The following is a 26,595-nucleotide window of genomic DNA, read 5'->3' on the forward strand; positions in this document are numbered from 1 at the left end:
AAAATTGAGGAGGCACTTAGCTGGGAGATGCTCCTGGGGAGCAAGGAGAAGCAGAGCAGCCCCCGGAGGGAGCGGAACAGCTTCCGTTTGGGACGCTCTCTCCGTTGCGGAGCCTGGCTCCTCCGAGGATGCGCACGATGGTGTCCCGCCACAGAAGGGCTCCTCAGGCTGGTCCCAGGGACAGACGGAAGAAACTCTGCAGCCTCTAGAAGTTGTGTGCTGAGCGCTCCGGGGGACGGTTTGTCTCGTGAAGTCTGTAGGTGAGGGACAAATGTGCAGGTCCTTCCGGGGGACAGCGTGCGCCTGGTGTGTCCACGCAGGTGCATCGGCAAGGGCACCCCCCACCGTCCGCCTCCCCCGAGTCACTCACAGCAACGGGGGGCTGTGATCGCACGACGTCTGCTCACACTGTCCGCTCTGGAGTCGAACACTCCCGCGCCCCCCGGAGGAAGGGTGGCTCAGGAGGCAGAAGAGAAGGTGGCGTGAAGAAGCTAACAGACAGTCTCATTTCGAACGTAATCCCCCAAAGCTTTTGTTTGCAGGTAGAATCAAATATTTATACAGATAGAGAAGCCTAATGAATCATGTAACGCAGCCATTCATTTCTGAAATTAGATCTACGTTAAAAAATGAGTATGTCCGACACAGTGCCAACGCGCGGGGTGCACGCGGGGTGGGCGCGGGGGCCGGGACGCGGGGGCCGGGACGCGGGGCAGCACAGGACTCAGCGAACACTTAATCATAGAAGCAGATGGGAAACAAGAGCCTTCACGAATAGAGCACAATTGTCTTATAAAATTATCTTAATACTCTCCTTATACTTGATGCGATTATATCGGTGATATGGATTCACTTGTTATTAAGGTTTATTATAAACATGCAAAATCCATTGCATGAGGCATCTGCAAAACGTATTAAAACCCTTCTCGCAATGAAACCTCTCTGGGCTGACGTGTTCCTGATTCTACAGCTCCAGGTGGGTCGCTCGACATGAGCCAGAAGTGGGGACCAAAACCGCATTGTTTTTCATCCCTAAGGGGGCGTCGAGGGCCAGAGGCAGGAGGGAAATCCGCCAGCAGGGACTGAGTGTAGAGTCAACACTTGAAGTTACTGTACATCGTACTCTCATAATCAACACCGCAGCCTGCTCAATAAATAAGTACAAAAGGGGGGGGGGCCGTACACGCGAGCTTCGTAGGAAGTAGGTAGCAAAATACCGAGGGGGGTGTGGAGGGGGGGTTGGCTAACAACACTGGTGAGTAGTGGCATTGCTGATGGCACCCTGGATCGCAGAGTCATCTCCCAGAGATGAACACGGACGCGCACACGCCCTGTCGTCCTTGATCTGAAACAGCGTCACGAGCTCCTTTAGCAAAGTCCTTAGAAGGTTTGGCCTCTTACAAACAAACGAATGCAAGGATCACGACAGGGATCCATCAAGTAGGGTACAAGAGGACAGATCCACGGAACACCCGTCTGAGGTTTTCTTTCTTTTTTTTTTTTAAACTGGTACCCGCCGGACCATGATCGGGTTATGACTGTCCAAGTCTGGGAACAGGGACGGCGCCGATGACACCCCGGCCTGGCAGATTCTATCGGCTGTTTTCGTGGAGGCAGAGGAGAGAAGCGGTAGGTACCCTGCAGCCTGCCGGCCCCCAGCCCTGGCCGCCCCACTCTCTGCTCTCTGGGCTCCCTGTCCTTTCATTCCAAAGGCGCCTGGGTGGAGATGTGTCCAGCCCACATCTTGGGGTGGGGGTGGGGGTCCTGATGGTAAAAACTGACAGAGGAAAGGGGAGACATATCAAATCGTACCAAAAAAGGGGCAAGAGTCTGTTTGCTTCCTAGGAAGGGTGGACCTACAGCCAGAGGTGACCTCTACGGCGTTAAACCGGACACGGAACATTGCATCGCCTTCCGCTAAGATAATGTCCTTGGTTGTGAGAGAGAGGAGACCCTGAACGGTTGGTCACGTTTGGATTAATAACCGTACGACTGTCAGGCCCCCACGTGGAACAAGAAACAAGGCCTTGGCCTCGAAATGTTAGGGTTAAGGGTCATTTCCCACTGCTGGGGGCTGGGGGGGGCAGGGGCGGGGGCGGCGTTTGTTTCCGCCGGCGGGTTTCATACTGCGCTCTGTAAGATGGGGTGCACAAACTGGGGGTTGACATACGAGAACCCTTCGAAATCAGACTGGTCTATGTTAGCGATGACCAGCTGATCGGGAGGCGTTAAGACGGGCTGCCCTCGCGTGAAGAACTTGTCGAAGTTTTCCGCTCCTTTGCCACACTGCGGAGAAAGAAGAGCAGGGGAGGTCAGTAAGCGTCACAGGACACGGGCCGCGCTCTCCAGAGCGCGCACCCCCCCCCCCCCCCCCGGGAGGAGCGCAGCTCGGGGGGTCGGGGCTGGTTAGGCAGGAAGAATTTCGGAGGACTTGCGGGCCGCTGGATGGAAAGCCAGGCATAGCCAACAATACCAGAGACTCACTCGGTTGTACATCTTCACACACGCCCACCCCCTGTGAAACCCTCGGTGGACAGTAAGGTGACCGCAAGGGACCAGCGTCTTTTATGTCCACCTCACAGGGTGAGCAGGGCTTGAGCACGGGTGCCACACGCGGGGCCATCAGTCTCGGGTCCATGTGAAAGGCCAGGATGCCAGGTGGGGATGCAGGAAGCTGCGCCTGGACCCAGAGGTTGGGGTTACTGTCCCACATCTCGTTCTTTGCAGCCGTATTTGTAATAAAGTAAGAGCTGTGCTATCCGTGTCGTCCAACAGGGATGTTCTGAAAAGCTCGACCCCTGAATTCATCTCTAACCAACACTGGGGCGGGTGGGAGGGCAAGGTTGGGACGTTCACCCCGGGGCCCAGCTGGACGTCAGCATCTGGTCAACCAGCTCACGCGGCTCAGTGGTAGTCCTTGTGCAAGGTGGTCTCAGGCTGGGGGGTCTGCACTGGTGCCCAAAGGAGGCAGAGCCAGGCCTGCTCCTCTCTTCCCGGGACACCAACCATGGTGCTCAGTGCAGATGGGGCTGCAGGCAGAGCTGCCGTTACAGGCTCTGAGAAACACAGCAGCTGTGGGCCGCTGCTGGCAGCCTGGCCCCCAGTGGGGCAAAGGGGTGTCTCCACTTTCCCAGCCACCCAGAAGGTTCGTGGCATGTCAAAGCTCCCAGGATCCCGGGGTGACTCTGAGACAGGGAGTGTGGGGAGGTGTGCCGGTGGCATAAATCATGGTACCCCGCACTCTGTGGCTAGTGCCACAGGGCAATGCGAGTGAACTCTGAATTAGCAGAAGTTTTAAACTAAGCAGGCACTCCTGGGTCTCTAACAGAGGATGGCTCTGGTAACTGTGGCTCTGTTAGGTACACTGTGGACTGGGGTCTGTCTCATTCCCTCATCTGTAAAATGGGAGAATAGTTGAAACTCCCTCCCTGGACTGCTAGGGAGGTTAAATGTAGTGTTTCACACACAAGCTGGCTTGTGCTGAGGGCTCGGCACACGGGGCTATTATTTTTGTAAAACGAATCCAGTCTCGTGGGCCCTGCTTTCTTGTTTCCTTTCCCGCATCTCCTCCCTATCTCCTGGAAGGTTTCGTTGAGAATCTAGTTTCATGGTGTTTTCCCCACCTTCTTATCATTAACAAAACCTGCTCCCAGGTAACTACTGAGGTGGAAAGCATGTCATAAATTCAGAGTAAGGTCTTCCTAACGGATAGCTTTCCTTTCTGGGGTTGTTTTCATTTTCTTAAGCGACTGCATGCTCTTAACTGGAGGAGAGCTCAGACCAGTGACTGGTGGGTGGGAATGAGGGGCGTGTTGGTGGGGAGACGGAGGGAGGTGGGTGGGAGACATGGTGGGGGGGTTGTTTGGGGCCCTTCCAGCCCCTTGCGGAGGCGAGGCTCACTATCAATCCTGCTACCACATGGGCCCTGCCTCCCGCCCGCAAGCTGGTAGAGGTTTTCCTCCACGCTCCCCGTTTCCATGGTGCTTTTCCTGGGAAGAGCACAAAGTGCCTTCGAGACAAAGACCAGCAGAAGCGGAGTCAGCAGTCAGCACCCTCCCGCATGCACAGGCCAGTCTGAGCCATTCATTCAAAGGCTCTTCAAGAAGGGCCCATGTTTCTTCCAGGAACCAATCAGGAGTCTGTGCTCAATTCGATTCATCAGTTCAACTGACCGCCCACTCACCCACCCACCAGGACCCACCTTGCACGGGGCACCCCATTCAGACACTGCTGTTGCGAGGACAGCTAAGGAAACAGCCCTCCTTTGGACATACCAGAGGTTCTCAACCAGGGACGATTTGCACTCCGCCCCCTTTTTTGGGGACACTGGGCAATGTCTGAATTCGTTTTTGGTTGCCATGACTTGGGAGGGGGTGTCATGACTGTCATTTAATGAGCAGAGGTCAGGGATGAACTTAAATATCCTGCAGGGCACAGGAACATCCTCCGCCCCCGGACTGTTGGTCCAATGTGTCAACAGAGCTGGTGTTGAGAAACCTGGGATATGCCGAGATGGCAATGTGAGGCTGAGGCGGTCCTAGGGTCAGACAAAGAAACTGGGCAAGAATGGCCAGATGCAGGCAGAGAATGGAGAAGCTGCAGGAGCCCGAGGCGCAAGCGCTGCCAGCAAGCGTTCTAGCCGCGGTGGCGCTGGCTTCGGGGGGAACGCCGTTAACCAACACACATTCCAGTGACTCTACTGTGGCTGCTCCCAGAGGCTGGTTAGGTGCCTCCTTAAAGAGCAATCATTTGCATCTCTTTTGCTGTTCACTAACCACGCACAGATGAACAAGACGGAACTTCCGGAAAAACAGGAAGGCTGGTGACATCTCTAAAAGAGAGAGGGCGGCGAGCCTACGTCCATGTCCCTCTCCAGGCTGGAGGCCTCTCTGCCTAGCTCTCGATTTGCGTGAAAAGATCACACAGGTCTGACCCTTCCTGCGAGAACCATCGTGATGCTGGTGAATCTTCTTCCAGTGGGAAGTTCCGAAGCTGTGGCTTAACTGCCACAGAAAAGTAGAAAACCAACTAAAAGAAGGGTTCCCAAGATCCAAAAAGTGGCCCATATAAATGTCAACACTGAGAAGCCTGGGGACGGAGACAGATGGTCCAGGACATCACGTTCTAAAGCTGTCGTCCAGAGGAGGATCACTCCTGAGGGCGGCCACAGCTTGGAAGGCCAACTGCTGTAACCCATGGGGCAGAAAACCCCACTTCGTAAATCCGCATGCCAGGGCGGCCGCTGACCACAGCGCTAGGGGGCCAGGGAGAGACCGGACCAACCCGAGCTCTGCTCTGCAGTCACTCGCAATGGGAGCGTCACCGTTGGTCTCAAGACTGCTCGCCACCACAAATCTCTTCGTTCTAGTGCTAAATCTTGTTGGGATTTCCCTGATCCCAGAGAGAGAGAGAGAGAGAAATTGGATGTTGGCAAATGGAAGCCTTTGAAACCTGTTCACTCAGGTGGGGACACGAGGCAGGATGGGCTGAGGGCAAAGATTAAGAACTGAGTCTCTGGCTATATCCAGTAAGCCACGGGAGAAAGCCACAGGAGAAAGCCACGGGAGAAAGCCCTGAAGAGCTGGAGGCGGAATCTGAGGATCAGAAGAGATCCAGGACACAGGAGAACTTATTCTCAGGGAAATCATACCAGAAAGATGTCACTTTTCCTCCACAAGGGGCGGGGATGGGGGGAGGGGAGCACAGCTATTTTTACCAAAGGGGCTGTACTGTGAGGAGCAGCACTCATCTTTCCACCATGGAGGGTCTCTTAGTGCCTGAAAAATCAGCCCTCCACAACTCTTAGTGAAATGGGGCGTAGAAACAGATGGTTTCCTTTAAGTCATACTGGAGAAGATCTTGAACTACCTGTTTTCCTAGGTGCAGGGAACTCCAGCGATTCTCATATCCACCACTACCTATTGCAAAGGATGGTGAGAGTCAGGGCCCTTTGGATCCTTGGGGAAACGACAAACAATGGCTTCAATAAGCTACCTGTATTGTTAAGGTGGAAAGGAGTCTTCCTACCGCCTGGGAGCCAACCCTACTCCTATCAGTCAGCTGTGGGCAACGGGCCCGGGCCCCCTTGGCTCTGAGAGGGAGAAAGAGGCACAGAGACAGAAGGGGTCAGGGGCACCCAGTGGTGCCTGTGAATGTGTGAATGACCAAGTCAATGAGTGATGAAAACGTGAGTGAAAAATAAAGCCAGCCGGACGGCAGACATCTCCCAACATTCCTCAGGGATGGAGCGGGAGGGTTCTTAGCGTGGCCGCCGGAAGGGCAGCCTCCGCCACGGTCTGTGACAACAGGCAGGGCTGGGTTGTCCGTGGCCTCGGAGCTCTAGGCCACTGGGCAACACACGGAAGCTAAAGGCAGCATTCGCTACTTGTGGGCAAAACTCCTTGGCTGGGGCACCGTCTTCAGCTCTACAGGCCGCCCATGTGGCACACGGTCCACTCGCCGCCCGCTGCCTTCTGTGGCACTGGCCGTGGGGAGGCTGGGGCTCGGCCCAGGTCGGCTTCCCGGCTGATTCTTACCAGGGAGAGGCCACCGAGAACGAACCACGCCTGTGTTGGTCTCAATCCTGTCCTTTACCTCGGTGTCCCCCCCAGTCGTGTAGAGTATCACCCCACGGGCACTGGCACGGGAATTAGGGGGAGTGTGAGCAGCACGAAAGCACCGCCACTACCGAGCAAATCCACGCAAACCCAGGAGAGCAGGAAGAGCGCGCAACCAGCCAAGAGGACAGGCGCGAGCGGCGGGAAGGCGACGGAAGCTTATCCGGGTGGGAGCGTCTCCGGCACCTACGGGAGGCAGCAGGCTGCGCTCCGCCGTAGGGTGACCGGGGCCCGTGTTTCCTGTCCTGTAGCCCTGTGCCGAGGTCCTAGTGCAGCGTGTTAGTAAGAAAACGGCCAGCGTCTGGGCGTGCGCCGTCTGCATTTAATTAAATGCCCAGCGGCAGAGACGGGCGGAGGCATTCTGCTTTGGGCTTCCCGGTCACGTCCACACTACAGGACCCCCAGGGAGGGATCGGCCCGGGGCAGCAGCCGAGGGCCTGCCCTTTCTGAGAGGTCAGCATGCTCGGGGAAGGGTCTTCCGTGCACGGCCAACGCAAGCGGGTGCACGCGCTGAGGGTTAAAAATGAGGTCAGCGCGCTCATGTCGCCACCCGAGGTTCCGGAAAGGTGCTCACCGAAGGCCTGGATGCCCACTGCAGCCAGTGCGTTTTGGTACAGAACGTCTGGAGGACAAGAAGGGACAGGGGACAGTGTTTGGAAAACAGTCCGTGCCTGGCCCCGGGACTCGGGACGGCCCGTGTCAAGGACGCCACATCCCCGCGCGGGCTGACGTGGAAACACCTCCGAGGGACACTGTCTCGTGAGAGGCGTGAGGTGCGAAACGGGGCGCGTGGTACAGCCTCACGTGTGTGCACGTTCACCCGCACACTCCACTTTCCGGAAGGTTACGGAAAACGCAGTGAACAAGGGGACTAGTCGCCGGGGACAGTGTCTTTTCATTTTATGTCCCTTCCTATGGCGTAACTGCCTGTCTCACCACTTGGAGCTAGTGTTTTCATAATAACGTTAGAAAGGGGGGCTGGGACTCCTTCACCTCCTGCCGACATCACCTGTGATGAGACCAGCCAGGCTTTGGTTTCTCAGACAAAATGAAAGAGCATTCATCTCACCTGTCGCCTTAGAGCCTCGCTCAGAAAGGGCCGGTTCTGCGGGGAGGGAGCGGTTTTACTGATGGGTTTGTTGACAGGCACAGGCGATAAGCCACCCAGGAAATGAATGGATTTTCGTGGGCGTGAGAGCCACGTGTGTATGAGGACAAAGGTTCCGGCTTACCCTGGGCTGTGTTCTGTGGAAAATAACGTGCCCCCATGCGGTCCTTCATCCTAACGGCCAGCTTCAGGTGATTCAGGCTCCTTTTCCATGGAAGGCTGTTGTAATGGCCATTGTGACCAGAGACCGGTCTTTTGGACAATGGGAACTTGTCAGTTCCCACGACTTGAGGCTCACAGGGTCCGCTGTTACCCTGCCACTCACCACGGGAGCTCCTGGAGGTCGCAACAGAGCTGCTTACTTATGTTGATGATGACCGCAAACGCCGCATTTCTTTCCATTTCTCTTTCAAGCAGAAGCATGTCTGGGAGAGTAATTATGGAAGAGAAGGAAGACTTCTCACCTCCAATGAGCCAAGGGGAAGCTGCTGTCGTAGGCTGGTCGAAAGGCGTAAATGAGCCCTCAGTACGTCGGGATGCGGCAGAGACTCTGGTCTGCAGAGGCCGGTGAGTGTTCCGACGGTGCCCGCAAAGCCCCGAGTCTGGAGAACCTCACTTTTAATTAGCATCACGGCGTCTGGTTCCACGGAGAGGCCAAGAGAATGAACCTGCCCGCTGCCCAGGAGACCTGATGAGATTCAGCTCAAGGCTGCCTCGGGCACGGTCGCGCTCCGGCAGCCCCCCCAGGGCCCTCCTCTCCCTGGACGGCCGCTGCTCTGTGCACGCAGCTTCTCAGGGCAGCGGTGAAAGGAACACGGCACCGTGAGATGCCCTTCGTGTTAGGAAATACACAGGAAGTTATTCAGACGTGAAGACGCACTGGGTCTGCCACTTACTCTCAAATGATTCCGAAAAAAATACGCGCGAGTGTGTGTGTGTAAAGAGAGTATGACCCAGCAAATGTGGTAAAGCGTTAACATTTAGGGCATCTGGGTGTAGCGACTACAGCAACTTTTCAAACTATTCTTGCAGCTCTTCTGCAAGCCAGAGAACTAGAAATTACTTCAAAATAAATGAATAAAACAAAAAGGGGCCCTACACCACTTTGCCAATTAAACCGTCATGAAACTCTCTAAACAGGCCGATGACACTGAAATAAAAGACTTCGGGGTGCCCGGCGCGTCATCATCACGGTGGCACCTACTCTTGCTCTTGACGTGGTTGGTTCTTTGGCTCTTGCTGCAGGACTGACAATGTCTCGATGAAAGTTACGATTTTTTTTTTCTGTCTCTTTTTGATAAAATGACAGCAATTTCCCAAGAAAGGCTAGCCGTGAATGACAGGCCTATTTCCAAAGCGCTCTGCTCATTTATCAGCTCTGGGATATGTTTCTCAGTGTTAGCTGGAGAGATTAATTTCTCTCTCCCGCAACCATTTAAGTACAGCGAATGCTTCGGTCTTGCCCGTGAACTAGCCATTCCGCAGCTTGGTGCCAACGGATTGGATTCAAACATGAAAAATCAATTAAGTTTCCACTTCCAGTATTTGTATAAACTGTTATTTATCACGGGCAGGATGGATGGAAATGTGAAGGCTGTTCTTGGGCATTTAATTCACATGAATAATAAATCAGGATAAAGGTCTAAAAATTCAAAGCAACTCCAGGTCAGAATCTTGGGCCCACGTGGGTGCACCTCCGAGGGTAAGAAGAATTCGGGCCTCTAATTTTTCAGGCAAAGAGGAAAGAAAGAGCTTCCTCTCCTTTGGTGGGTTCTAGGTGACACAGGCTGGTATGTCACCTCCTCAGTTACCCAATGCTCAGGAGGCAGCAGGGACCCTGTTGTTTCTCCTTCAGAAAGTAAATATTCACCTTTTCTCGGGTGACCTCTTTTCTCAACCTAAAAATAAAACAGGTACCTTCCTCCGTGGGATCTTCTGAATGGGCCTCTTTTTGATGACTCCGGTTTTTTGTTCAGAGCATCAGCCAAGTGCTGAGCCGACGGTCCTCCTGTCTGTGGAGCAGAGGCGCCTCCACCTGTGTTTTCTTGAAGGGAAACTGGAAACAGCCTGCTTTCTGCTTTCCTCCATAAAGAAGGAGAGAGAGTTCTGTGCCTGCCTTGTCTCCAGGAGAGCGGAACACAGCTGTTTTTGTTTCTGCTTTTGTTTTATAAAACAAACCAGCACACAGTGATCACCCCGTCTTCTAGAAAATCACCTTCATCTTCACAATTGCACATGGTGGCCTTTTGGGGACACAGGGCCCACAGGGAGCAGCTTACACTCCCGGCTTCCGGAGCCCAGTCACGCTCTCGCTCCCCCTACGTCTGAGTCTAGGGCTGCATCTCGGCTCTTTCTGGGAAATGGATTTTGCTGGACACTTAAGGCAGGGGCAGCCTGTGAGTCTCTACATTGCTCCTGTAAAGAAACTAAGCTGTGTGTAAGAGGCTACGGTGCACCTTTCATATGCCATTTAAGGAGGCCAAATATGAAAGGGACAAAGGAGAATCCCTAACAACGTTCCGCTGAGACTGTCCGCAGCGCCACTTATCACTGTCTTCACCCCCCCACCCCTTTAAAACCAGGTTCTGTAAACTGGAGCTTTGGGGTGCTATGAGAACTCCCAAGATCAGCAGCCAGGGCCGGCTAAAGAGAAGGTGGGAGGCAGATGCACAATGTTTCTACTTGAAATGATGATTCAGGAGACAGTCAACCGACCTGATTAATTTTAGTTTTTCTTCAGTTCGTGCTAAAAAGGCCTCTGAAAAATAAACTCCACGGCTGACCACCCGCGGTTTTATTCTTGGAGTAGGGGACACATACGCATGTTCAATGAGGAAGCTGCTGCTCTACGAATAGAGCTGTGTGCCCCCTAGTCAGGGACTCAGTCACCTGGGGGGTCCCCTCTGCCGAGGCCCCACGATCACGGCCCAACACTGGCCGAGACGCTGGCCGAGCCGGAGGGCATGGACCGCCTGCCTTCAGGCCTGGGATGCAGGGAGACGCAGCCTCCCTGGAGGCACTGCAGCATGGCAGGTGGTGTGATGAGGCGGCTGACGTCTTAAAGACGCTCGGTTTATCTCAAGAGACAGAAACATTAAGAAAGGCAAGCACGGCCTGCAGCCCAGTCAGAGCTGGCGCATGGCAGTCACCGAGGTGGAGCGAAGGTGCGGTGGGCAGGGCACAGACCTAGGAGCGAGAACGCTGGAGCCTGAGCCCTGGTTCCACCACCTACCGGCCATGTGTGCTCAGGCAAGTTACTCGGCCTCTCTGAGCCTCAGTGTTACTGGGAACGGCAGTACCCACCGACGGGGTGGTTGTGAGGGTGAAATGGACTAATCTGTAAAGCCCTCAGAACAGGGCCTGGTGCATAGTATTTGTTAAATAAGTGAAGAAGGTGGGGTCCTATAGGGAGAGTCTGAATAAAAGTGGCAATACCAGAAACGGTGGGTCACACACACATCCTGTAGCAGGCGCAGGGGCCAATGTGAGAACTGCCCCCGGCGCCTGCCAGTGAGTTACGCTTCAGGGGCAAGGCAAGCACCGGAAAGCTGGAGACCGCTGAGAAGTCCGGCCAAGGGCTCAGAGCAAGGAACGCAAGTTCAGACATCCAAAACCAAGCACACCGGCCCTGGCTCTCCAACAGTTTTGGGGGGCACCCAGAAGTCTCCCTACTGGAGTGTAGGGTGGGAACGGGCTCCCCCTTGCTGCGTGGTCGGTCCTCACTCTCGAAGTCAGCAAGCTGCTCAGACCACAGGATGGAGGGCAGGGCAGGTACCTGGCCATTTTTTCCACCCTCCAGAATCCAGGGGTCACTGGCTTCCACTCTCCAGAAAAAAGGGTAGGTGAGACGCCTGCAGGATTTGGGGAGACAGGGCTCAGGAAACGGGCTGCACCCCGACTCACCACTTTGGGCTTGAAGGGCGGCTGGATCTCCCTGTTCTCCAGTTTCTCCCAGTCAATTCTCCGGAAGAAGGCGTGTTCTCGCACGTCCCGCTCTCCCTCGGGCCCGCAGCCCAGCCGCTTGCCTGGGTGTTTGGTCATCAGCTAGAAAGCAGGAGAAGGGATCTAATGCATGACCTGGTGACTATAGTTGAAAATAACATATAATTGAAATTTGCCAAGAGAGTAGAACTTCAGTGTTCTCCCTCCAAACAAGGAAAAAAAGTAACTACGTGAGGTGATGGGTAAGTTACGTGGCTGTGGGATCGCCCTCCCTCAGTATAGCGGGGGATTAGACCCAGGATCCCTCCCGGGCACCGAAATCCACAGACGCTCAAGCCCCTTATGCATAAAGTGGCACAGTATTTGCAAAGAGCCTACGCACATCCTCCCGTATTCTTTAACCCTTTGCGGTCGTTTGTCTACTCTCAGCCACCAAGGCTTTTTGACCGTTCCGGTCATATGTCTGCTCTCAGCCACCACAGCAAGGAGCCGTACGAATCTTAACTCTATTCATTCATGTATCAGTTCATAATTTCTCTTGTTTATCCTTCATAATCTTGCATGTTACGTATCACTGCTCTTTCAATGGAAATTAATTCCGACCCCTACGACACCCATGTCCAGATTTAATACGACCGCAAAAGGTTAAATCATCTCTAGATCACTTATAATATCTAACACACTGTAAGTGCTGCGTAAAGGGCCGTTACACTGTATTGTTTGGGAAATAACGACAAGAAAAACGTCTGCATGCTCAGTACAGACGCACCCATCGCAGGCCTAACTACAGAGTGGCAGCAGCAGTGTCACTTTTTTGGGGAATATTTTCCATCCGTGGTTGGTTGAATCCACAGATGAGGAACCCATAGGTACAAAGGGCCAACTACATACATATATCAAATCACCACATTGCACACTTTAAGTATATTACAATTTTATGTGTCAATTATACCTTAATAAAGTTGAAAAAAAGCAGCAGAAAATTTGTCCATACGTTCCTCAAAACACAACCCAGAAGGTTCCCGGCCGCCTATCTGTAACAGCCCCACACCAGAGAGAGAACGGCCCAAATGCCCACCGGTGTAGACGCCTAAGGACTGCGGTCCATCTACACCATGGAATACTGCGCGGCCGTGCGCAGGACGGACGACCACATGCAGCAACGTGGAGAAATCTCACCACAACGACGGGGGGAAAAGCCAGGCCCAGGGAGCATCCACTGCAAGACGCCACGTGTGCAAAGTTCAAAACAGGCACAATAAATCTACGCAGTGATGAGCAGGAGTGACTGCGGGGCGGGAGAGGAGGGGGCTCCGGGGTGCTGGGAACGTACAGCTACATGGGTGTGTTCACTTTGCAACAATTCACTCATCTGTACAAGATGACTGGGCCCATTTCTATACATCTCAGAAACAGCTAAATGAACAAAAAACTAATAACCGAGTGAAGCAACGGCGGAGAGCCGAGATTTTCTAAGGGTCTGCGGCCACTCCCGTAACCCCCACCACGACTTCACAGGGTTGATGGGAAACGAGGGCTGACCGGGCCAGGTCCCCGACGTGCGGGGTGTCAATCTGTTTTCCAGGCCTGCGCTCCTGCCCCCATGCCCCGCAGGTCGCCAGGCTCCGGCCCTGGGCGGCCGTGGGCTTGGGGCCTCTGAGTCCTCTCACAGAGTGTGGGGCAGACTCCCCTGCGGACCCCGTAGGCCTGTGACCGTGGGAATCCAAGTCCACTTACCCCCTTGCAGATGGAAACGGCCTCCTTGGACAAGGATTTCGGGTAGGAAACGTTGTGCTCCATTATAGACTGAAACAGCTCGTCTTCGTCTTCGCCATCAAACGGAGGCTGCTCAGGGAGAGAAAGGTCACCGGTGAGGCGTCAGGGGGCCGCCGTGCACTCGCCGAGGCGCAGCTCCACACCGGGAGGCGCCGGCTGCGAGGGGGCTCTTCCATTAGGGCCGCAGGCTTGTGCGTTTCCCAGGGTTTCCTCCGCTCCTTTAATGATCCCGCCCTGGGCAACCCAACAGGATCTTGAAGAAGAATGTTTCTGAACAATGCTTTGAGTGGTTTTCAAATAAATGATAATGAATCCATTAATCTTGGAACGATGCGTTAAAATCTAATTATGAGCACGTGAGGCTACAGACGGCTGTGTGTTCAGAAGGTGGGGGTGGGATAGAGGATGCTAATGCCTCTGCGTCCTGAACACGGTGAAGGGGACAGGACAACATGGGCAAAGAGCCTTCCTTAGGTCTGGAGTTCACACCAGGGCCCTTCTGACCCAACACAGAGCTGCCACCCGCGGTGACCGGAGCTTAGCTTCCACCGGACACCTTCCTGCCCTTTTCTACCAGGTTTCCATCCCCATGTGGAGAGCGGGAGGCGGGGTGACCGGGTGGCAGGGCTGGAGGTCACAGCTTTAAAGCCAGGCAGACGTAAACCAGAATTCCAGCTCCACCACCTCCTAGCTGGCTGTCCAGAGGCAAGTGACCTGCCTCTTTAAGACACAGTTTTCCAATCTGTAAAATGGGGTTTCCTGGGGCCTGATATTGTGTCTTGCACCCAGTAAGGGTCCTCTGAAGGGTGCTTAGTGGTACTGGTATTGTGATTAAGCCTTTGGGGGGCTGCTAGGGGTGCTCAGGGGGAACGGGCGAGCTCAGGATGCCCTCCAGCACGCCTTCAATCCTGAGATTAGCCAATCACCTGTCACTCTGGACAACCCACAGCATGAGGGGGCTTAGGGAAAACTGCTTAACTTAGCCAACCTTGAGCTTAGCATGCAAAAGGCAGACTAGGGGTTAGCTCTCTTCCAGAGAATCCTATGTTTCATCTTGTATTTTCCTTCTCATTATAGGAAGATGTACAGTCACTTTGGCTAACGTGGTTAGGACTTGGATAATGACAGAGTCTGGTTTAAATTTAAACTATGCCATGGACCAAAGACAACCGCGAGGTCATCAGCAGGATAGCTATCCCTTCTCATCAAACATTTCCCCCGAGTAGGAGAGAGCAGTAGAACTAAGCCGAGCGCTCCCCTCACCGCCACTCACAACCCACCCCAACCTGTTCATCTGGCCCCAGCCTTCCTCCTGCACCCCATCCCCAGCCCTGAGTAGGAGCTGGGAGCGAGGTCTGCACCCGGGGGCCTCACCCACCAGAGGGAAGATGCCAAGTCTATGAAGAACCCTATCTTGGTCAAACGAACGCCGCTGTAGACCGACTCATTTGTCCACAGCACGTTTAAAACCGCTTCCAGCACTAACACATGCTACACCAAGCATCTCTGCAACGTATCGTTTTTGCTTTCTCTGAATTACTTCCTAATTTCCCAGGTGTGGGATTATGCAGCCAAAGGACATGAATGTTTGCATGGTTTTCCTTAAGTCTCTCCAGATCTCGCCTGGAGCATTCCTACAGGTAACTGCTCTCAGGCCTTGGCGGTAAAGGTGAGTCAACGCTGGGAAGTTATAATTATTCATTTTCCTCTCCAGACATGCCAGCTATGGAGCCTGGGGACAACAGGGGGTAATGGGTTGCCCAGGTACTTAGGAGCATGACTGTTTTGGGTCGCTTCTCACCCCTCTTCCCCCCATTCCCATGATTATTTTTTAAATTTCTACAAATCTGGACTCAATACTTCAAGCTGAGCTAATGTCTTGGCTTGGGGGTGCCTTCCTTGGCAGTATGTAATCTGTGAATTTTAAACAGACAAACGAGGAACGATGGATCCCTCTTTCCAAAGTGATTCCACAATCGCTCACTAGTAAGTGGTCGCTGGGCCCCTGCCACGTTCATTTGTCACTGATGACCAGGGGTAGGGGGGTGGGAGAGGACTCGGGGACACCTCAGGCTGATGTCCTGGGCGGAAGAACCCATTTCTGATTCACCAGGACAAAGCATTAATCGCCCTGGCAGACAGGGACAGACGGGGAGAGGGCTGGTCGCTGTGTGATGAACACCCGCGAACGCTTCGAGCCTTGTCCGCTCATTAGAGCGCTGGGTAAATACTATTTATGCCCAGAAGTAATCGTATTTGTCAAGCAACCCGGGAACCGAAGACAGACTCGGGCTGTTTGTGCTCAACTGCCCCCCTGGCTGCTGCTAATAAATAAAGCAAATGAGAAGGAAATTGCAATAAACTATTTCTTCGGCTCATCTTCAGCTCTCGATTAATGAGGACAATTTCAGACCACAACCCCATCAGCAACTGTAAAATTAGTCTTACTTTTCAATAACAGTATCTGTTCCCTCTGCCCGGTCTCTGAGGTTCCTTTAGCGGGAGAGGGGAGGCGTGGGCAACACAGGCAGAGCCTTTATCGTCTTTTTAGGTGAGTCACAGCCCAGGAATACATTTAAATTTGCATCGAGTCAGAGAGGAAAACTGAGGGGAGGGAATCCTGAAATGAAAATACCGGGTTTGTGGCAGGCACGGTGAATATTTAGAGGGACAGTGGCTGTGCCTGCTGCTGCACCGGAACGTGGGCGGCCTTTAGGGTGTCATATGCAGAGTGTCACCATTTTCGACAGAGATTATGGAAACTTCCAGAGACCACATAAGGCAGGTTAACTGACCCCTGAGACCGGATGGAAAATAATGAAAAGGTAGCAGAATGTCTATGGAACCACTGGGTGTGGGGAGGGCCCCGTGCTCTCTTTGGGGGCTTGAGGAAGGCCCAGTCCTGCAGAATGGAGACCCAGGAAGGCTTGGGGGGGGGGGGGGGGGGGACAGTCTCCTGCTGGCCAATAAGGAGACAGCTCATTTGATCTCTTGTAAAGTGTCCTTGGGAACGGATCCTACTTCCACCCAACCCGTTTCGTTGTCGGCATATGCAAATGGGCCTCTGGGTAAAAGCAGGGTTTGTTTTCTGGACCGAGAGTCAGGACATTCAAGTGGGATCAAGGAGGGGAGCTCAGCTTTCTGTGCTTTCAGGCTCCCGGGGGGGCCGATAATTCAGTCGAATTTCACTGTCAACACTCTAAAGAGGGGAAATTAACTTCAGGAGCGGGCAACGTGTGTTCTGCCAGCCGTTGTCTCCCTGTCAGTTGTTCTGTATAACCTGCTTTCCTTGCATGTCCACCGGTGGAAGTATATGGCCTGAAACGAACGTTGTATTGGGGACAAAAACTTAAATAATACAAAAACCGCTTTTAAAAAATACCAATCAAGTCTTAACATCACCGAGAAATAATAACCAAACGTAGGCTAGTACCTCCTATCTTTTAATATCTAAAAGACGGCTTTAGTATTAAAAGATGTAAGATACCATGAGAGAGCTATAAAGGACAGGTCATCCATGGCCTCCTACGCCGGAGTGAAAGCCAACGGTTACAATGATCTCCATGCAAACGTGGCCTGGTGCTCCCCCTCCTCTGTGACCTCAGGCCTCCTACTCCCTGCTTTTCTTAGCTTTTCGACTTATTTAACTTGCCCGCGGTCTCTCTCTCTTTGGGCTGTAAGCTTTAGGAAGGTGCAGACCTTTGTTCAGGGCTATTACCGCAGTAAGCGTGCGTTCAATAAGTACGTGTTGAGTGAATAAATGAATGAGTCAATGGATGTAACTTGTCAGAAAGGCTTGACTTTTGTTTCCAGGAACAAAGATTTAAAGATTTCTTTGGGGGTAGCTCTGCTGCTCAGCACAAGCATTTTTTTTTTCCATTCTCCTTACGCAGGCTCTTAGCTACGGAGGGTCAAATTCCTTGTCACCAGGACTCGAGTGCTGGCAACTGCAGAAGGCCACCATAACAGAATGTTTTTTAGGTATGATGGCAGAGGCCCAGACCCGGGAGATGCTCACCCAACCTGCTCCCCCTTGGTGGGCTCACAGGCACCTGCTACCTGCAGCCCTCCGCATCTCAGTGGGCCGCGGGGCCAGCGGAAGGCAGGCGGAGGGATGCGTGCCTCCTGCAGACCTGGCCCTAGACGGGTCCTGCAGCTGTCTTCCTGCTCTCCCCGCACTGGCCCGCCGAGTAACGAGGCGTCAGTGGAGGGATTCAAGGCCACAAAAGGTGGAGCCAATGGATGGAAGCAGCCTGGGTCCCCGAATGACCATGTGGGTCTGTGCTCCCCTCCCCCCACCACGCAGGACTGCACCGAGAATGGGAAAGAAGCCCGTGCCCTGCGGTAAGCCAGAGATTTTGAGGTTAAAACGGCAAGTGTGACTTTCTCCGATACGGATACGAAGGCCATTGTATTAGAAAGCGCCATGTTAGGCAGCAAGGCACTTGGTTATCTGCCATGTGTCACATTCCCAAGAGAAACTACATTTGCCCTTTTTTTTTAGCTGGAAGCTCAGCCTCACTGGACTTGGTAGAAGCGATAATGAACTGCCACGGGTGAGATCGGCGGGGATGGGGAGAAGCCATTCGCGCCCTTGCTCAGGAACAGCGACTGTGCAGAAAGCAGGCTGCTTTCTGTGGACGGGCGAAAACGTGGCGGCCACTGTCGTCACCAATGTGCGGGGGGCTTTCGTGTGCAATGCGACCGCTGCACCCTGTCTACACTCCAGGATGTGCCTTTCGGTTTAGGTGTTTGTGACCAGAAGATAATTTCTGTACATACTAAACATAACCCACTCTCATGGGGGGGCGTTTCTCCGTCTTCCACGTGGGCCAGGGCGGCAGAGCCAAAGCGTTCTCGCTGGACCACAATAAACAAGCATGAAAACACAGCGACACGTTACCTGCCCAGCCAGCATTTCGTACAGCAGGACGCCGTAGGCCCACCAGTCCACGGATTTCCCATACGGCTGGTAAGCGATTATCTGTGGGGAGACAAATACATCGATGTCATTCAGGGGCAAACCGGAAAGCCTGTGTCGGAAGAGGTAAGTCAAGCCCGTGGGCATTGACGCGGTTTGTAAATGAGGGGGCAATGATGTGTGTCTTTGATTCACCAAGGGAAGAGCGCCCCTCAAATAGGGCACATGGAGAAATGTCGCCCCATGATCCGCTGCCTGAAACCTGTCTGGAACTCGTTTTCTGAACCCCCCGAGATGCCACAGCTCTGTCGAGGTCGATTTAATTATCTTCATTGGAGAAAAAGATTGGGACACTGAGGAGGATTTAACTTTTGGTCATTCAAAATTTGGGTCTCATGAATAAGAGAACCAAGCAATGCAACAGAACTTCACTAAAAGTAATAAAAATGATGATCATCATCATAATAATGAAGAGAAGGAGGAATGATTAAAGTAAAAATTCCAGTTTTCTTGTGTTCCACAGACGTACAATGATATCTCTGCGGAGTGAGCGAAGGGTCAAAATGCTTTAAAAGAGACATAAAATATAATCATCAAAGGTAACATTTGGACCTTGTCTGATCTTGATTCGAACCAACCAACTGTAAAAAAGAAAGTGGGGAAGTTTAAATGTGGGCTTGATATCGGGTGATATCAAGGGATTACTGTCAATACTGTTAGGCAGGATAAATGATACGGTGATTAAAGAGCGCCCTTTTCAGTTAGGGATGAGTGCATTTTAGAGTGAAATGGATGAGAGGTGAAGAATTTATGGCTAAATGACTTCTCAGGTTGGTTTTAAACACTTCAGTAAAATAGGTGGGGGGAGGAACAGATGAAATGAGTTGGTGAAATGCAGGCAGCCACTGTGGGTGATGGGGACCTTCCCTCTCCTCCGCCCTCTCCACCTCTGCGGCCTTCGCAGCCCTACAATAATTCCGCAACCTCCCCCTTGCGGAAGGGCGTGATGCTCGCTTGAATTTCTAAGTGTGGCTGATTTATTAAAACACTGGCTTTGCTGCCTCGCAGGCAGGCTGGGGACCTAACACACACAATTCCCAGGCCCGTGGATCACGCCCCAGGATTCCAGGTGGAGACAGACTAACAGGTACTCGGTAGGACTGTTCTGCCACTTTGCACATGAATTAACTTGGAAATGCTCTGGGGTATTTTTATTGCTCCACTATGTCTAATGAAACGTCCTGGGCCATGAACAAACTCCCTGCCCGCCTGCCCGTCAGCGCTTCCTCCCTGAGCAGTGAGAGGTCCAGGCTCCGTGGCTCACTTCAGTGAGGGCGACGGCAAGGGGGTCTGGTTGGATTTGGTGGCTCTGTGGCTCATCTCCTTGATAAGAAAATGACAAACAAAGGGACCCACAAGGAGGCCTTCATTTCTTTTTAAAACTGCATTTGTTCTTTTCTGAAAACTTGGAAAACACACACAGAACACCAAAAAACCCTACCAAAGTGAGTCTCTAATCTGTTACCTAGTGACCTGAAGTGATGTCCCTCTAGACCCCAGACAGGAAACCACGGGGTCAGGCCTGTCTTGCCCGAGTAGAAGCACCACAAAAACTGTCTCTGGGGGAATAAAAGTGCACCTGCCGAGCATTTACCATTCCCCCAGTGCTCTCCACACCTTTTGTGTAACTCAATGGGACAGAAACGATCATTGTTCCCATTTTACAGTGAGAAAACCAAGGGGTAAGAGTTTGGGAGACTTGCCTGAAGCCCATCGTTAAGATGTGGGGCTCGGAATATTGACACATTTGTTTTAAAAATGCGACTTATGGCTTTCAAATGCATGCAATTGCTCCCACTGGGATTAATAAAATATTAATCAAAGGGCTTTGAGGATTAAAGAGGTTTGAAATCATTTCACTTTAGTAACTATACTTCAAAAGCATGTGCATAAAACTTGTTCTGGTAACTACATTAAAAGCGGTCCCTGGGGTCTATTCTCAAACAACTGGCATTTTAGTAAGTTCGCTTTTACCACAGGCAGAGCTGGGGCGCCATGGCGGTGTCAGACTGTGACGCCGAGGACTGGTGGGGGCTGAACAGGACGGTCACGCTTTATTTCATATCCAATATTCTGCCAATATCCGCGCCGTCTTATCAGCCAGGCCCTTCTCCGTGGGCGGTGGGAAATGCCACCAGAGCGTGGAAAGCTGTAGGAAGTCAAGGGCATGGAAACCCTGCTTCTGGTCAGAATGAGTCACAAATCCTAAAAGCCACGGAAACCTGAAGTGTTGTGTTTTTTTTAACTTTATCAACGTTGGTCCAACTTGCTTTTCCTTTTCAGTTCCCACAGCATTAAACTCCATGACTCCTGCTGATAACACCCTCTCCTTCCCTGCAAAAACACAATGCCACGTGCCAAGGCTCGTGTCTCTTGGGGATAGAAATCGTCAGTCCCTAGGGCCCGCCAGCTCGGCCACTGCGCCGAGAATAGAGCCACTCTAGTCACAGCAGCAACTACAGCAAGAGGATGGGATTCAGAATTTGGTGGGAGCATTTCCTCCCGGAGAAGCTCCCCACCTGTCACCACGGCTACCTGCGCTCGGTGAAATGGGACATTCTGAAGATCTAAGTCACAAAACCCGGGGGGCAAACTTACCAACGCAAATTCACTTTTAGCACAAAGCATACTTTTCTCGCAATGACCAGCTGCTATTAATAAATGCCTCCCGTTACCCCAAATCTCACTGCACAGGGAAACAATGCCAGGGAGCCCCATGTGTAGATAAATAGGTGCCCATGATGGAGGATGCTGGTTACACTGTCCCTGGTGAGCTGTCGCGACCTGTGCTGTCCAGCACAGCAGCCACTGGCCACATGTGGCTCCTGAGCATCTAAACTGTGGTCAGTACAGCAGCCACTAGCCACGTGTGGCCACTGCACAGGGCCATGGGCACTAGGTGTAAATGACATATCAGATCCTGAAGATAGTGCCAAAAAGTGCAAAATATCTCAATAATGTTTTACTTTGGATATATTAGGTTAAAATATATTCAAACTAATTTCACCTGTTTCTCTTTTAACTTCTTAAAATGTGCCTGCTAAATGTGGTTGGCTGGCATTTATTTCTGGTGGACAGTGCTGGCCTAGACCCCTTCACTGGCTCCTCCAGTGGGCTCAGGGAGCCAGCCTGGGGGTGAGGACCAGGCTCAGAGGACACAGGCTGGATGGTGAGGCTGCCTTGCATCTGTCCCCATTAGAGCAGGTGTCTCTGGCCCTTGTGCGCCAATGGAGGGTTACAGCCAAGCCTGGAGGTTGGAGGGGGGGTTGCCTGACATCTTAAAACCCCAGGCAAGAGGCTGTGATGGCAATTTGGTTTCTCACAGCAGAGAAACTCACAAAAGGAGAGGCTGACTTGGCAAGAGGGGCTTGAGTTGGCAGACCTCCTGCAGCACATGGGAGGTTGAACTTTAGCTTGCAAGGCAGACCCCCAGCAGGGCCACTGTCATTCAGTTTGACTGCTATTTGTCATTATGATCATTATTATTAAACTAAGATGAGCCCATTGCTTGGGGATATGTATCAGGATGTATAAATGGCTGCCTGTCTTATAAAAGTGAGCTATGAATGAACTTTCTCTCAGCCTGGGCACAGGACGTGGAATAAAAGGGGCCAGGGAGCAGCCTCTCATCTCTTACCAGGCCAAAGGCCCACAGCGGCTGGAAGGATGTCATATTTTCATCTGACTACCCCTGAGCACAGTCCTCAAACCTCACGGTGCTGAGCACCACTCCTGTGGAACACTGGGGAAGCCGAGGCACGGCAAGCTCAAATGTGGTGACACAGTGGGAAACTGGCAGGGCCTGGGTCCACCCTGGGAATGGGACAGGGACATTGGACCTATTACCTCTGAGCCCTCTGTTTACTCTCCCTTCCTGTTCTGCTTGATAAGAGACAACAACGTTGACTGTGAATATAAAAACACATTGTGGCTTAAAACATCATTTATGTGGCCCACGGCCAGGGCCCCACATGGCCTTAGGCTGGGCCCATCTCTAACATTTGGGGGTGGGGAGGATCCAGGTGCATGAGGCCCATACTCCAAATGTCTAAATATATGTCACAAATCGAGCTAACAAACTGTCGAATACAGCACGTTCTCTCCTTGACAAAAGTACTTTCCTGTATCAGTCAGCTCAGACTTCCATACAAAATACCACAGACCAAGTGGCTTAAACAACAAAAATTTACTTGCTCACAGTTTTAGAAGCTGGACTTCCAAGATCAAGGTGCTGGCAGGGTTGGTTTCTGGGAGGCCTCCCGGCTGCAGGCAGCAGCCTTCTCAGCAGGTCTCACCTGGCCTTTGCCGAGTGTGCTCTCCTGGGTTTCCTTCCTCTCCTTTAGGGCACCAGTCCTATCAGATTAGGGTGCCACCTAATCAGCTCATTTAACTTGACCTCCTAAAGGCTCTACCTCTATGTACAGTCACGCTGGGGATTAGGGCACAACACATGGATTTTGGGGACACAGGTCAGTCCATTTATACCTCCCAATGATCCGGAAGGCCAGATTTGACGTTAGAATTCATGGACCCCTTAGATTCCACTCTAGCAAGTGGAGACCCAGCCCGCTCCACTTCTCTTCCCAGTCCCTGCTCATCACATCTCTGAAGAGCCTTGTGCATCCCGTCTGCGTGTCCAAGCTCTGTCCCACAGTCCCCTGGGAACAGCCACCCACTGACCTCTCCATCGGACACAGGAGTGCACACAGCAGCAGGGTGGTGTCCTAGGAAGGATGGATCTTGGGAAGGGAATTCTCGGGCCCTGGCTGGGTGTGTCCCTTTGTCCCAACAGACCCCTAACCCTGTAAGGAAGAGCTAAGGCTGAGGCAGACAACAGCTCGCAGGCGAGATCCAGCCCGCCTCTTGTGTGTGTACAGCCTGTGAGCTAAGCACTGCTTTCCCATTTTTAAATGTAAAATGAAAAATGTAAAAAAGACTATCAGTCTTTTGGCATTGTCACTCCACTTTGCCTCTTGGCAAAATCTAAAATGTAGATTAAGGCAAAGCTGAAAATATTTACTCTCTAGCCTTTTTCAGAAAAAGCGTGCTGATTGCACCTCTAACACGCAGGGTCAGGCCCTGCTTCCCTAAGTCCTCGGAGCCTCTGGGGACTCCCTGCTTCTGGGGTGCTGTGCTAAGGATCTTCCACTGGCCAACACAGAGCAACACCAGCTGCCTCCCCAGTTTGTAACGATGGCTGCAGGGCCCCCGCCATCCTGTGTGCCTTCTCGCAGTGTGACAATGCCACTCCTCCCACAAGGATGTGGCCTTTATTTTATCTCGCCTCCCTCAGAATCAGGCTGGCTCTGAGACATGCTTTGACCTCCAGAATGTGGTGGAAGTGACACAGTGAAGTGACAGCGGCCTTGTGGCTTCTGTTTTGCCAACCACCATGTCTAGAAGCTCTGGACAACCCACAGAATGATGAAAAAGATTGCACAGAAAGACCACGGAGGAGAACCCACCCCGTCTTGGCCAACAGGCAACCGCCAGAGGCTACACAGGATCCCCCGGGCCAGCGGAGCCCAGAGCCAACACCTCGGGCAGCATTCAGAAGCCAGCCCTCCGAGTCCTGCCCACAGCCCCGGTTCACAGAATCACAATGTTAACATGATTGTTGTTTGGAGACATTAAGGTTTGGGTGGTTACACAGCAACAGGGACCTGAAATGACCGTCCAGGAGTGGACACAGATTCACGGAGTGCTTCCTCTGAGGCAGGCTACACTCATCACGGGCAAAACTCAATCCTCAAAGCTGTACTCTGAGGAAGTACATGCTTACCCCCATTCTACAGATGGCACCCCAAGGAACGGGCCTGTGAGCAGCTCATTTGCAGGGGGCAGTGAGGCACCCTGGGCAGCAGCTCAGCCGATGTCTGCAGTCCCCCCCTCAGGACGGTGCACCGCGGGGAGGGGTTCATCAGCCTCGGGTTGGAAGCCCAGGTCTGCCTTGAATTGGGGCCGTGGGAAAAATGAATCTCTTTGCACCTCGGGTCTGTCATCTGGAAAAATGGGGTCAATGACACCATCTCTGCAGAGCCGACTCGAGGACTGAACAGAATAAGACCAAGGAGGTGCTGTGTCCCGGGTCTGCGCGTTCACGGGGGGGGGGGGGGGGGGCGCTAACCCACGGGTGTCAGGAGGCAGGACCAGGTTGAAGTTGTTTCCTGAACCTCAGCACCGCAGGGGGTGCCGAGTGTCCCCGAAGAACAGGGCTGAACTGATTAAACTCAGGCCGGGAGAACTGGGCAGACGGCGAAATACACGAGCTAATACAGTGATGTAATTTCTTGAAAATACCCGAGGAGAGACACAATTTGAGGCGGAACCCAAAGGAAAGCCGCCTGGGCTCTTTAAGTAACCCTGGGAGGGGGCCGCCGCTTCATTTCCTCCTGCGATGCCGGAGCCACTGGCTCGTGACCGTCCACGGAGGGAAACTGGCCTGTGCCAGAGAGCAGGCCGCCCTCCAGCTTACCGCCCTTTCTTTAATCGGCGCTTTCTTTGCTCGTGCCCACGCCGCGTGTGTGGGGCTGGTGGGTGTGGGGCCGGCGGTCCAGAGGCGCTGATCCCCGCAGGTAATTTCCTGCCTGGCTGCTTGGCCGCGCACACCACGTGAGTTATTTTCCCATTTAACTTCGACACCCCCGTTTCTTCTCCATCCCTCTCTGCAACCCTTTCCCCAAGGGCCAGGAAAGGTCTTGGGGATGTCAACTTGGGGGGCACCTTGGCTGTCTGGGGGCCCCAGGCTGATGCCCCGCCAACCTCTGGGCGCCTCCGAGGAAAGCAGGGCCACGGGGTCAGGGTGCTGGGTGGGGCTGGAGGTCTGCAGTTCTTTTGTTTTTGTTTTGGTAATCCTCACAGGGTATTTTTTCTGATTGATTTTTTTTTTAGAGAAAGTAGAAGGGAGGGAGGGGTGGGGAAAGAGAGAAAGAGAAACATCGCTGTGAGAGAGACACATCGGTTTGGTTGTCTCCCAAACACGCCTTGACTGGGGCCGGGGATCGAACCTGGAACCCACGTATATGCCCTTGACCGGTACTTGAACCCGTGACCCTTCAGTTCACAGGCCGAAGCTCTAACCACTGAGCCATGCCAGCCAGCAGTTTTAAACAGGATTACCAGGAAAGATGACCTCTCCGAGGTGACGTCTGCGCTGAGGCTGGAAGGAGGTGAGGGCGGGAGCCACACCGATACCTGGGGTAGGGACATCCCAGGCACACGCTACAGCCCCCTGGTCCTCTGCGTCTGTGCACACCCCTTGGTCTCTTTTCTTCCCATCCCTAATAAGTGGCTCTCCCCAGATGTGACCCTTGACCCCTGCAGAAGAGAGGCCACAGCCGATGGCCCATTGGCTGAATCTTACTTGGATACCTTTCTCTTAATAAATGAGAGTCAACTCGAACAATTAGGCCAATTTTACATAAAGATGCAGACTTCTGGCAGCTGTCCTGGGCAACGATGGGCTGGAAGGAGAAGCCAGGACACCCCGAGACAGGTCTTCAGCTCTCTAGACTCATCCAGTCCCCAACACTCCCAGGGGTTTCACATCTGCATGTGGCCGGACGGCTGAAGGGGTGGCTAGGTGCCCACGGCCTTCTCCCCTGGTGACTTTAGCCACCTTGGAGGTGCCATTTGTTCTTGCCAAGGAGAATACTGTCTGGTCACATCTCTCCTGGGCTGCATGGCCTATTTCTAACTGCCTCCAGCCCCAGGCCTCCTCCTAGGTCCCTTCTGAGCCCAGGCACTTAGCAGGCACTTGCTGAATACTTGACTAATTGAAGCCACATGAGGGAGATGGGCCTAAGTGTTGCTGGTTCACCTTGGCTTCTGAGGGACCTGCCTGGTGTTAACAGCTGGAGTACGATCCCAAGTCACCGACCGCACCACACATGACAAGGTCTGACCCTGACTCAGGCCCCTGACTCCAGTTCAGATGGAGGAATGTCCATCTTGGTGTAAAAGACGTCAAAGAAAAGATGGTCTGTAACATCCTAGCGCTCGTTTTCAACTGCTCTGTCACCCGGGGAGTTTTCTTCTACTTCTGGAGATGGTGCAAACCTCTGGAGAGACTATATGGGCTCGGGGTCAGAATGTCTTGGGTCCTAATCCCACTTTTGCCTGACACCAGCTGAAAACGTGACATGTCAGAAGATGCGCTCTGAGGCCGGGGT

General features: G+C 53.0%; 1 protein-coding gene across 2 annotated transcripts in view; it reads right to left on the bottom strand.

The window, feature by feature from the left end:
* Window positions 1–695: 695 nt before the first annotated feature.
* The window catches only part of PRKCA (protein kinase C alpha), a 248,670-nt gene continuing 222,770 nt past the window's right edge, over window positions 696–26,595 (bottom strand). For both annotated transcript variants that reach the window (XM_087826312.1, XM_087826313.1), the window contains 4 exons: window positions 18,347–18,427; window positions 13,405–13,512; window positions 11,629–11,769; window positions 696–2,286 (listed from right to left, as the gene is read on the bottom strand). In XM_087826312.1, the coding sequence (XP_087682438.1) occupies window positions 2,122–2,286; window positions 11,629–11,769; window positions 13,405–13,512; window positions 18,347–18,427 (495 nt within the window). In that variant the 3' untranslated portion in view covers window positions 696–2,121. The remainder of the gene's footprint in view (window positions 2,287–11,628; window positions 11,770–13,404; window positions 13,513–18,346; window positions 18,428–26,595) is intronic.

The sequence above is a fragment of the Miniopterus natalensis genome, chromosome 17, assembly GCF_054644295.1.
Source record: "Miniopterus natalensis isolate mMinNat1 chromosome 17, mMinNat1.hap1, whole genome shotgun sequence".
Lineage (NCBI taxonomy): Eukaryota > Metazoa > Chordata > Mammalia > Chiroptera > Miniopteridae > Miniopterus > Miniopterus natalensis.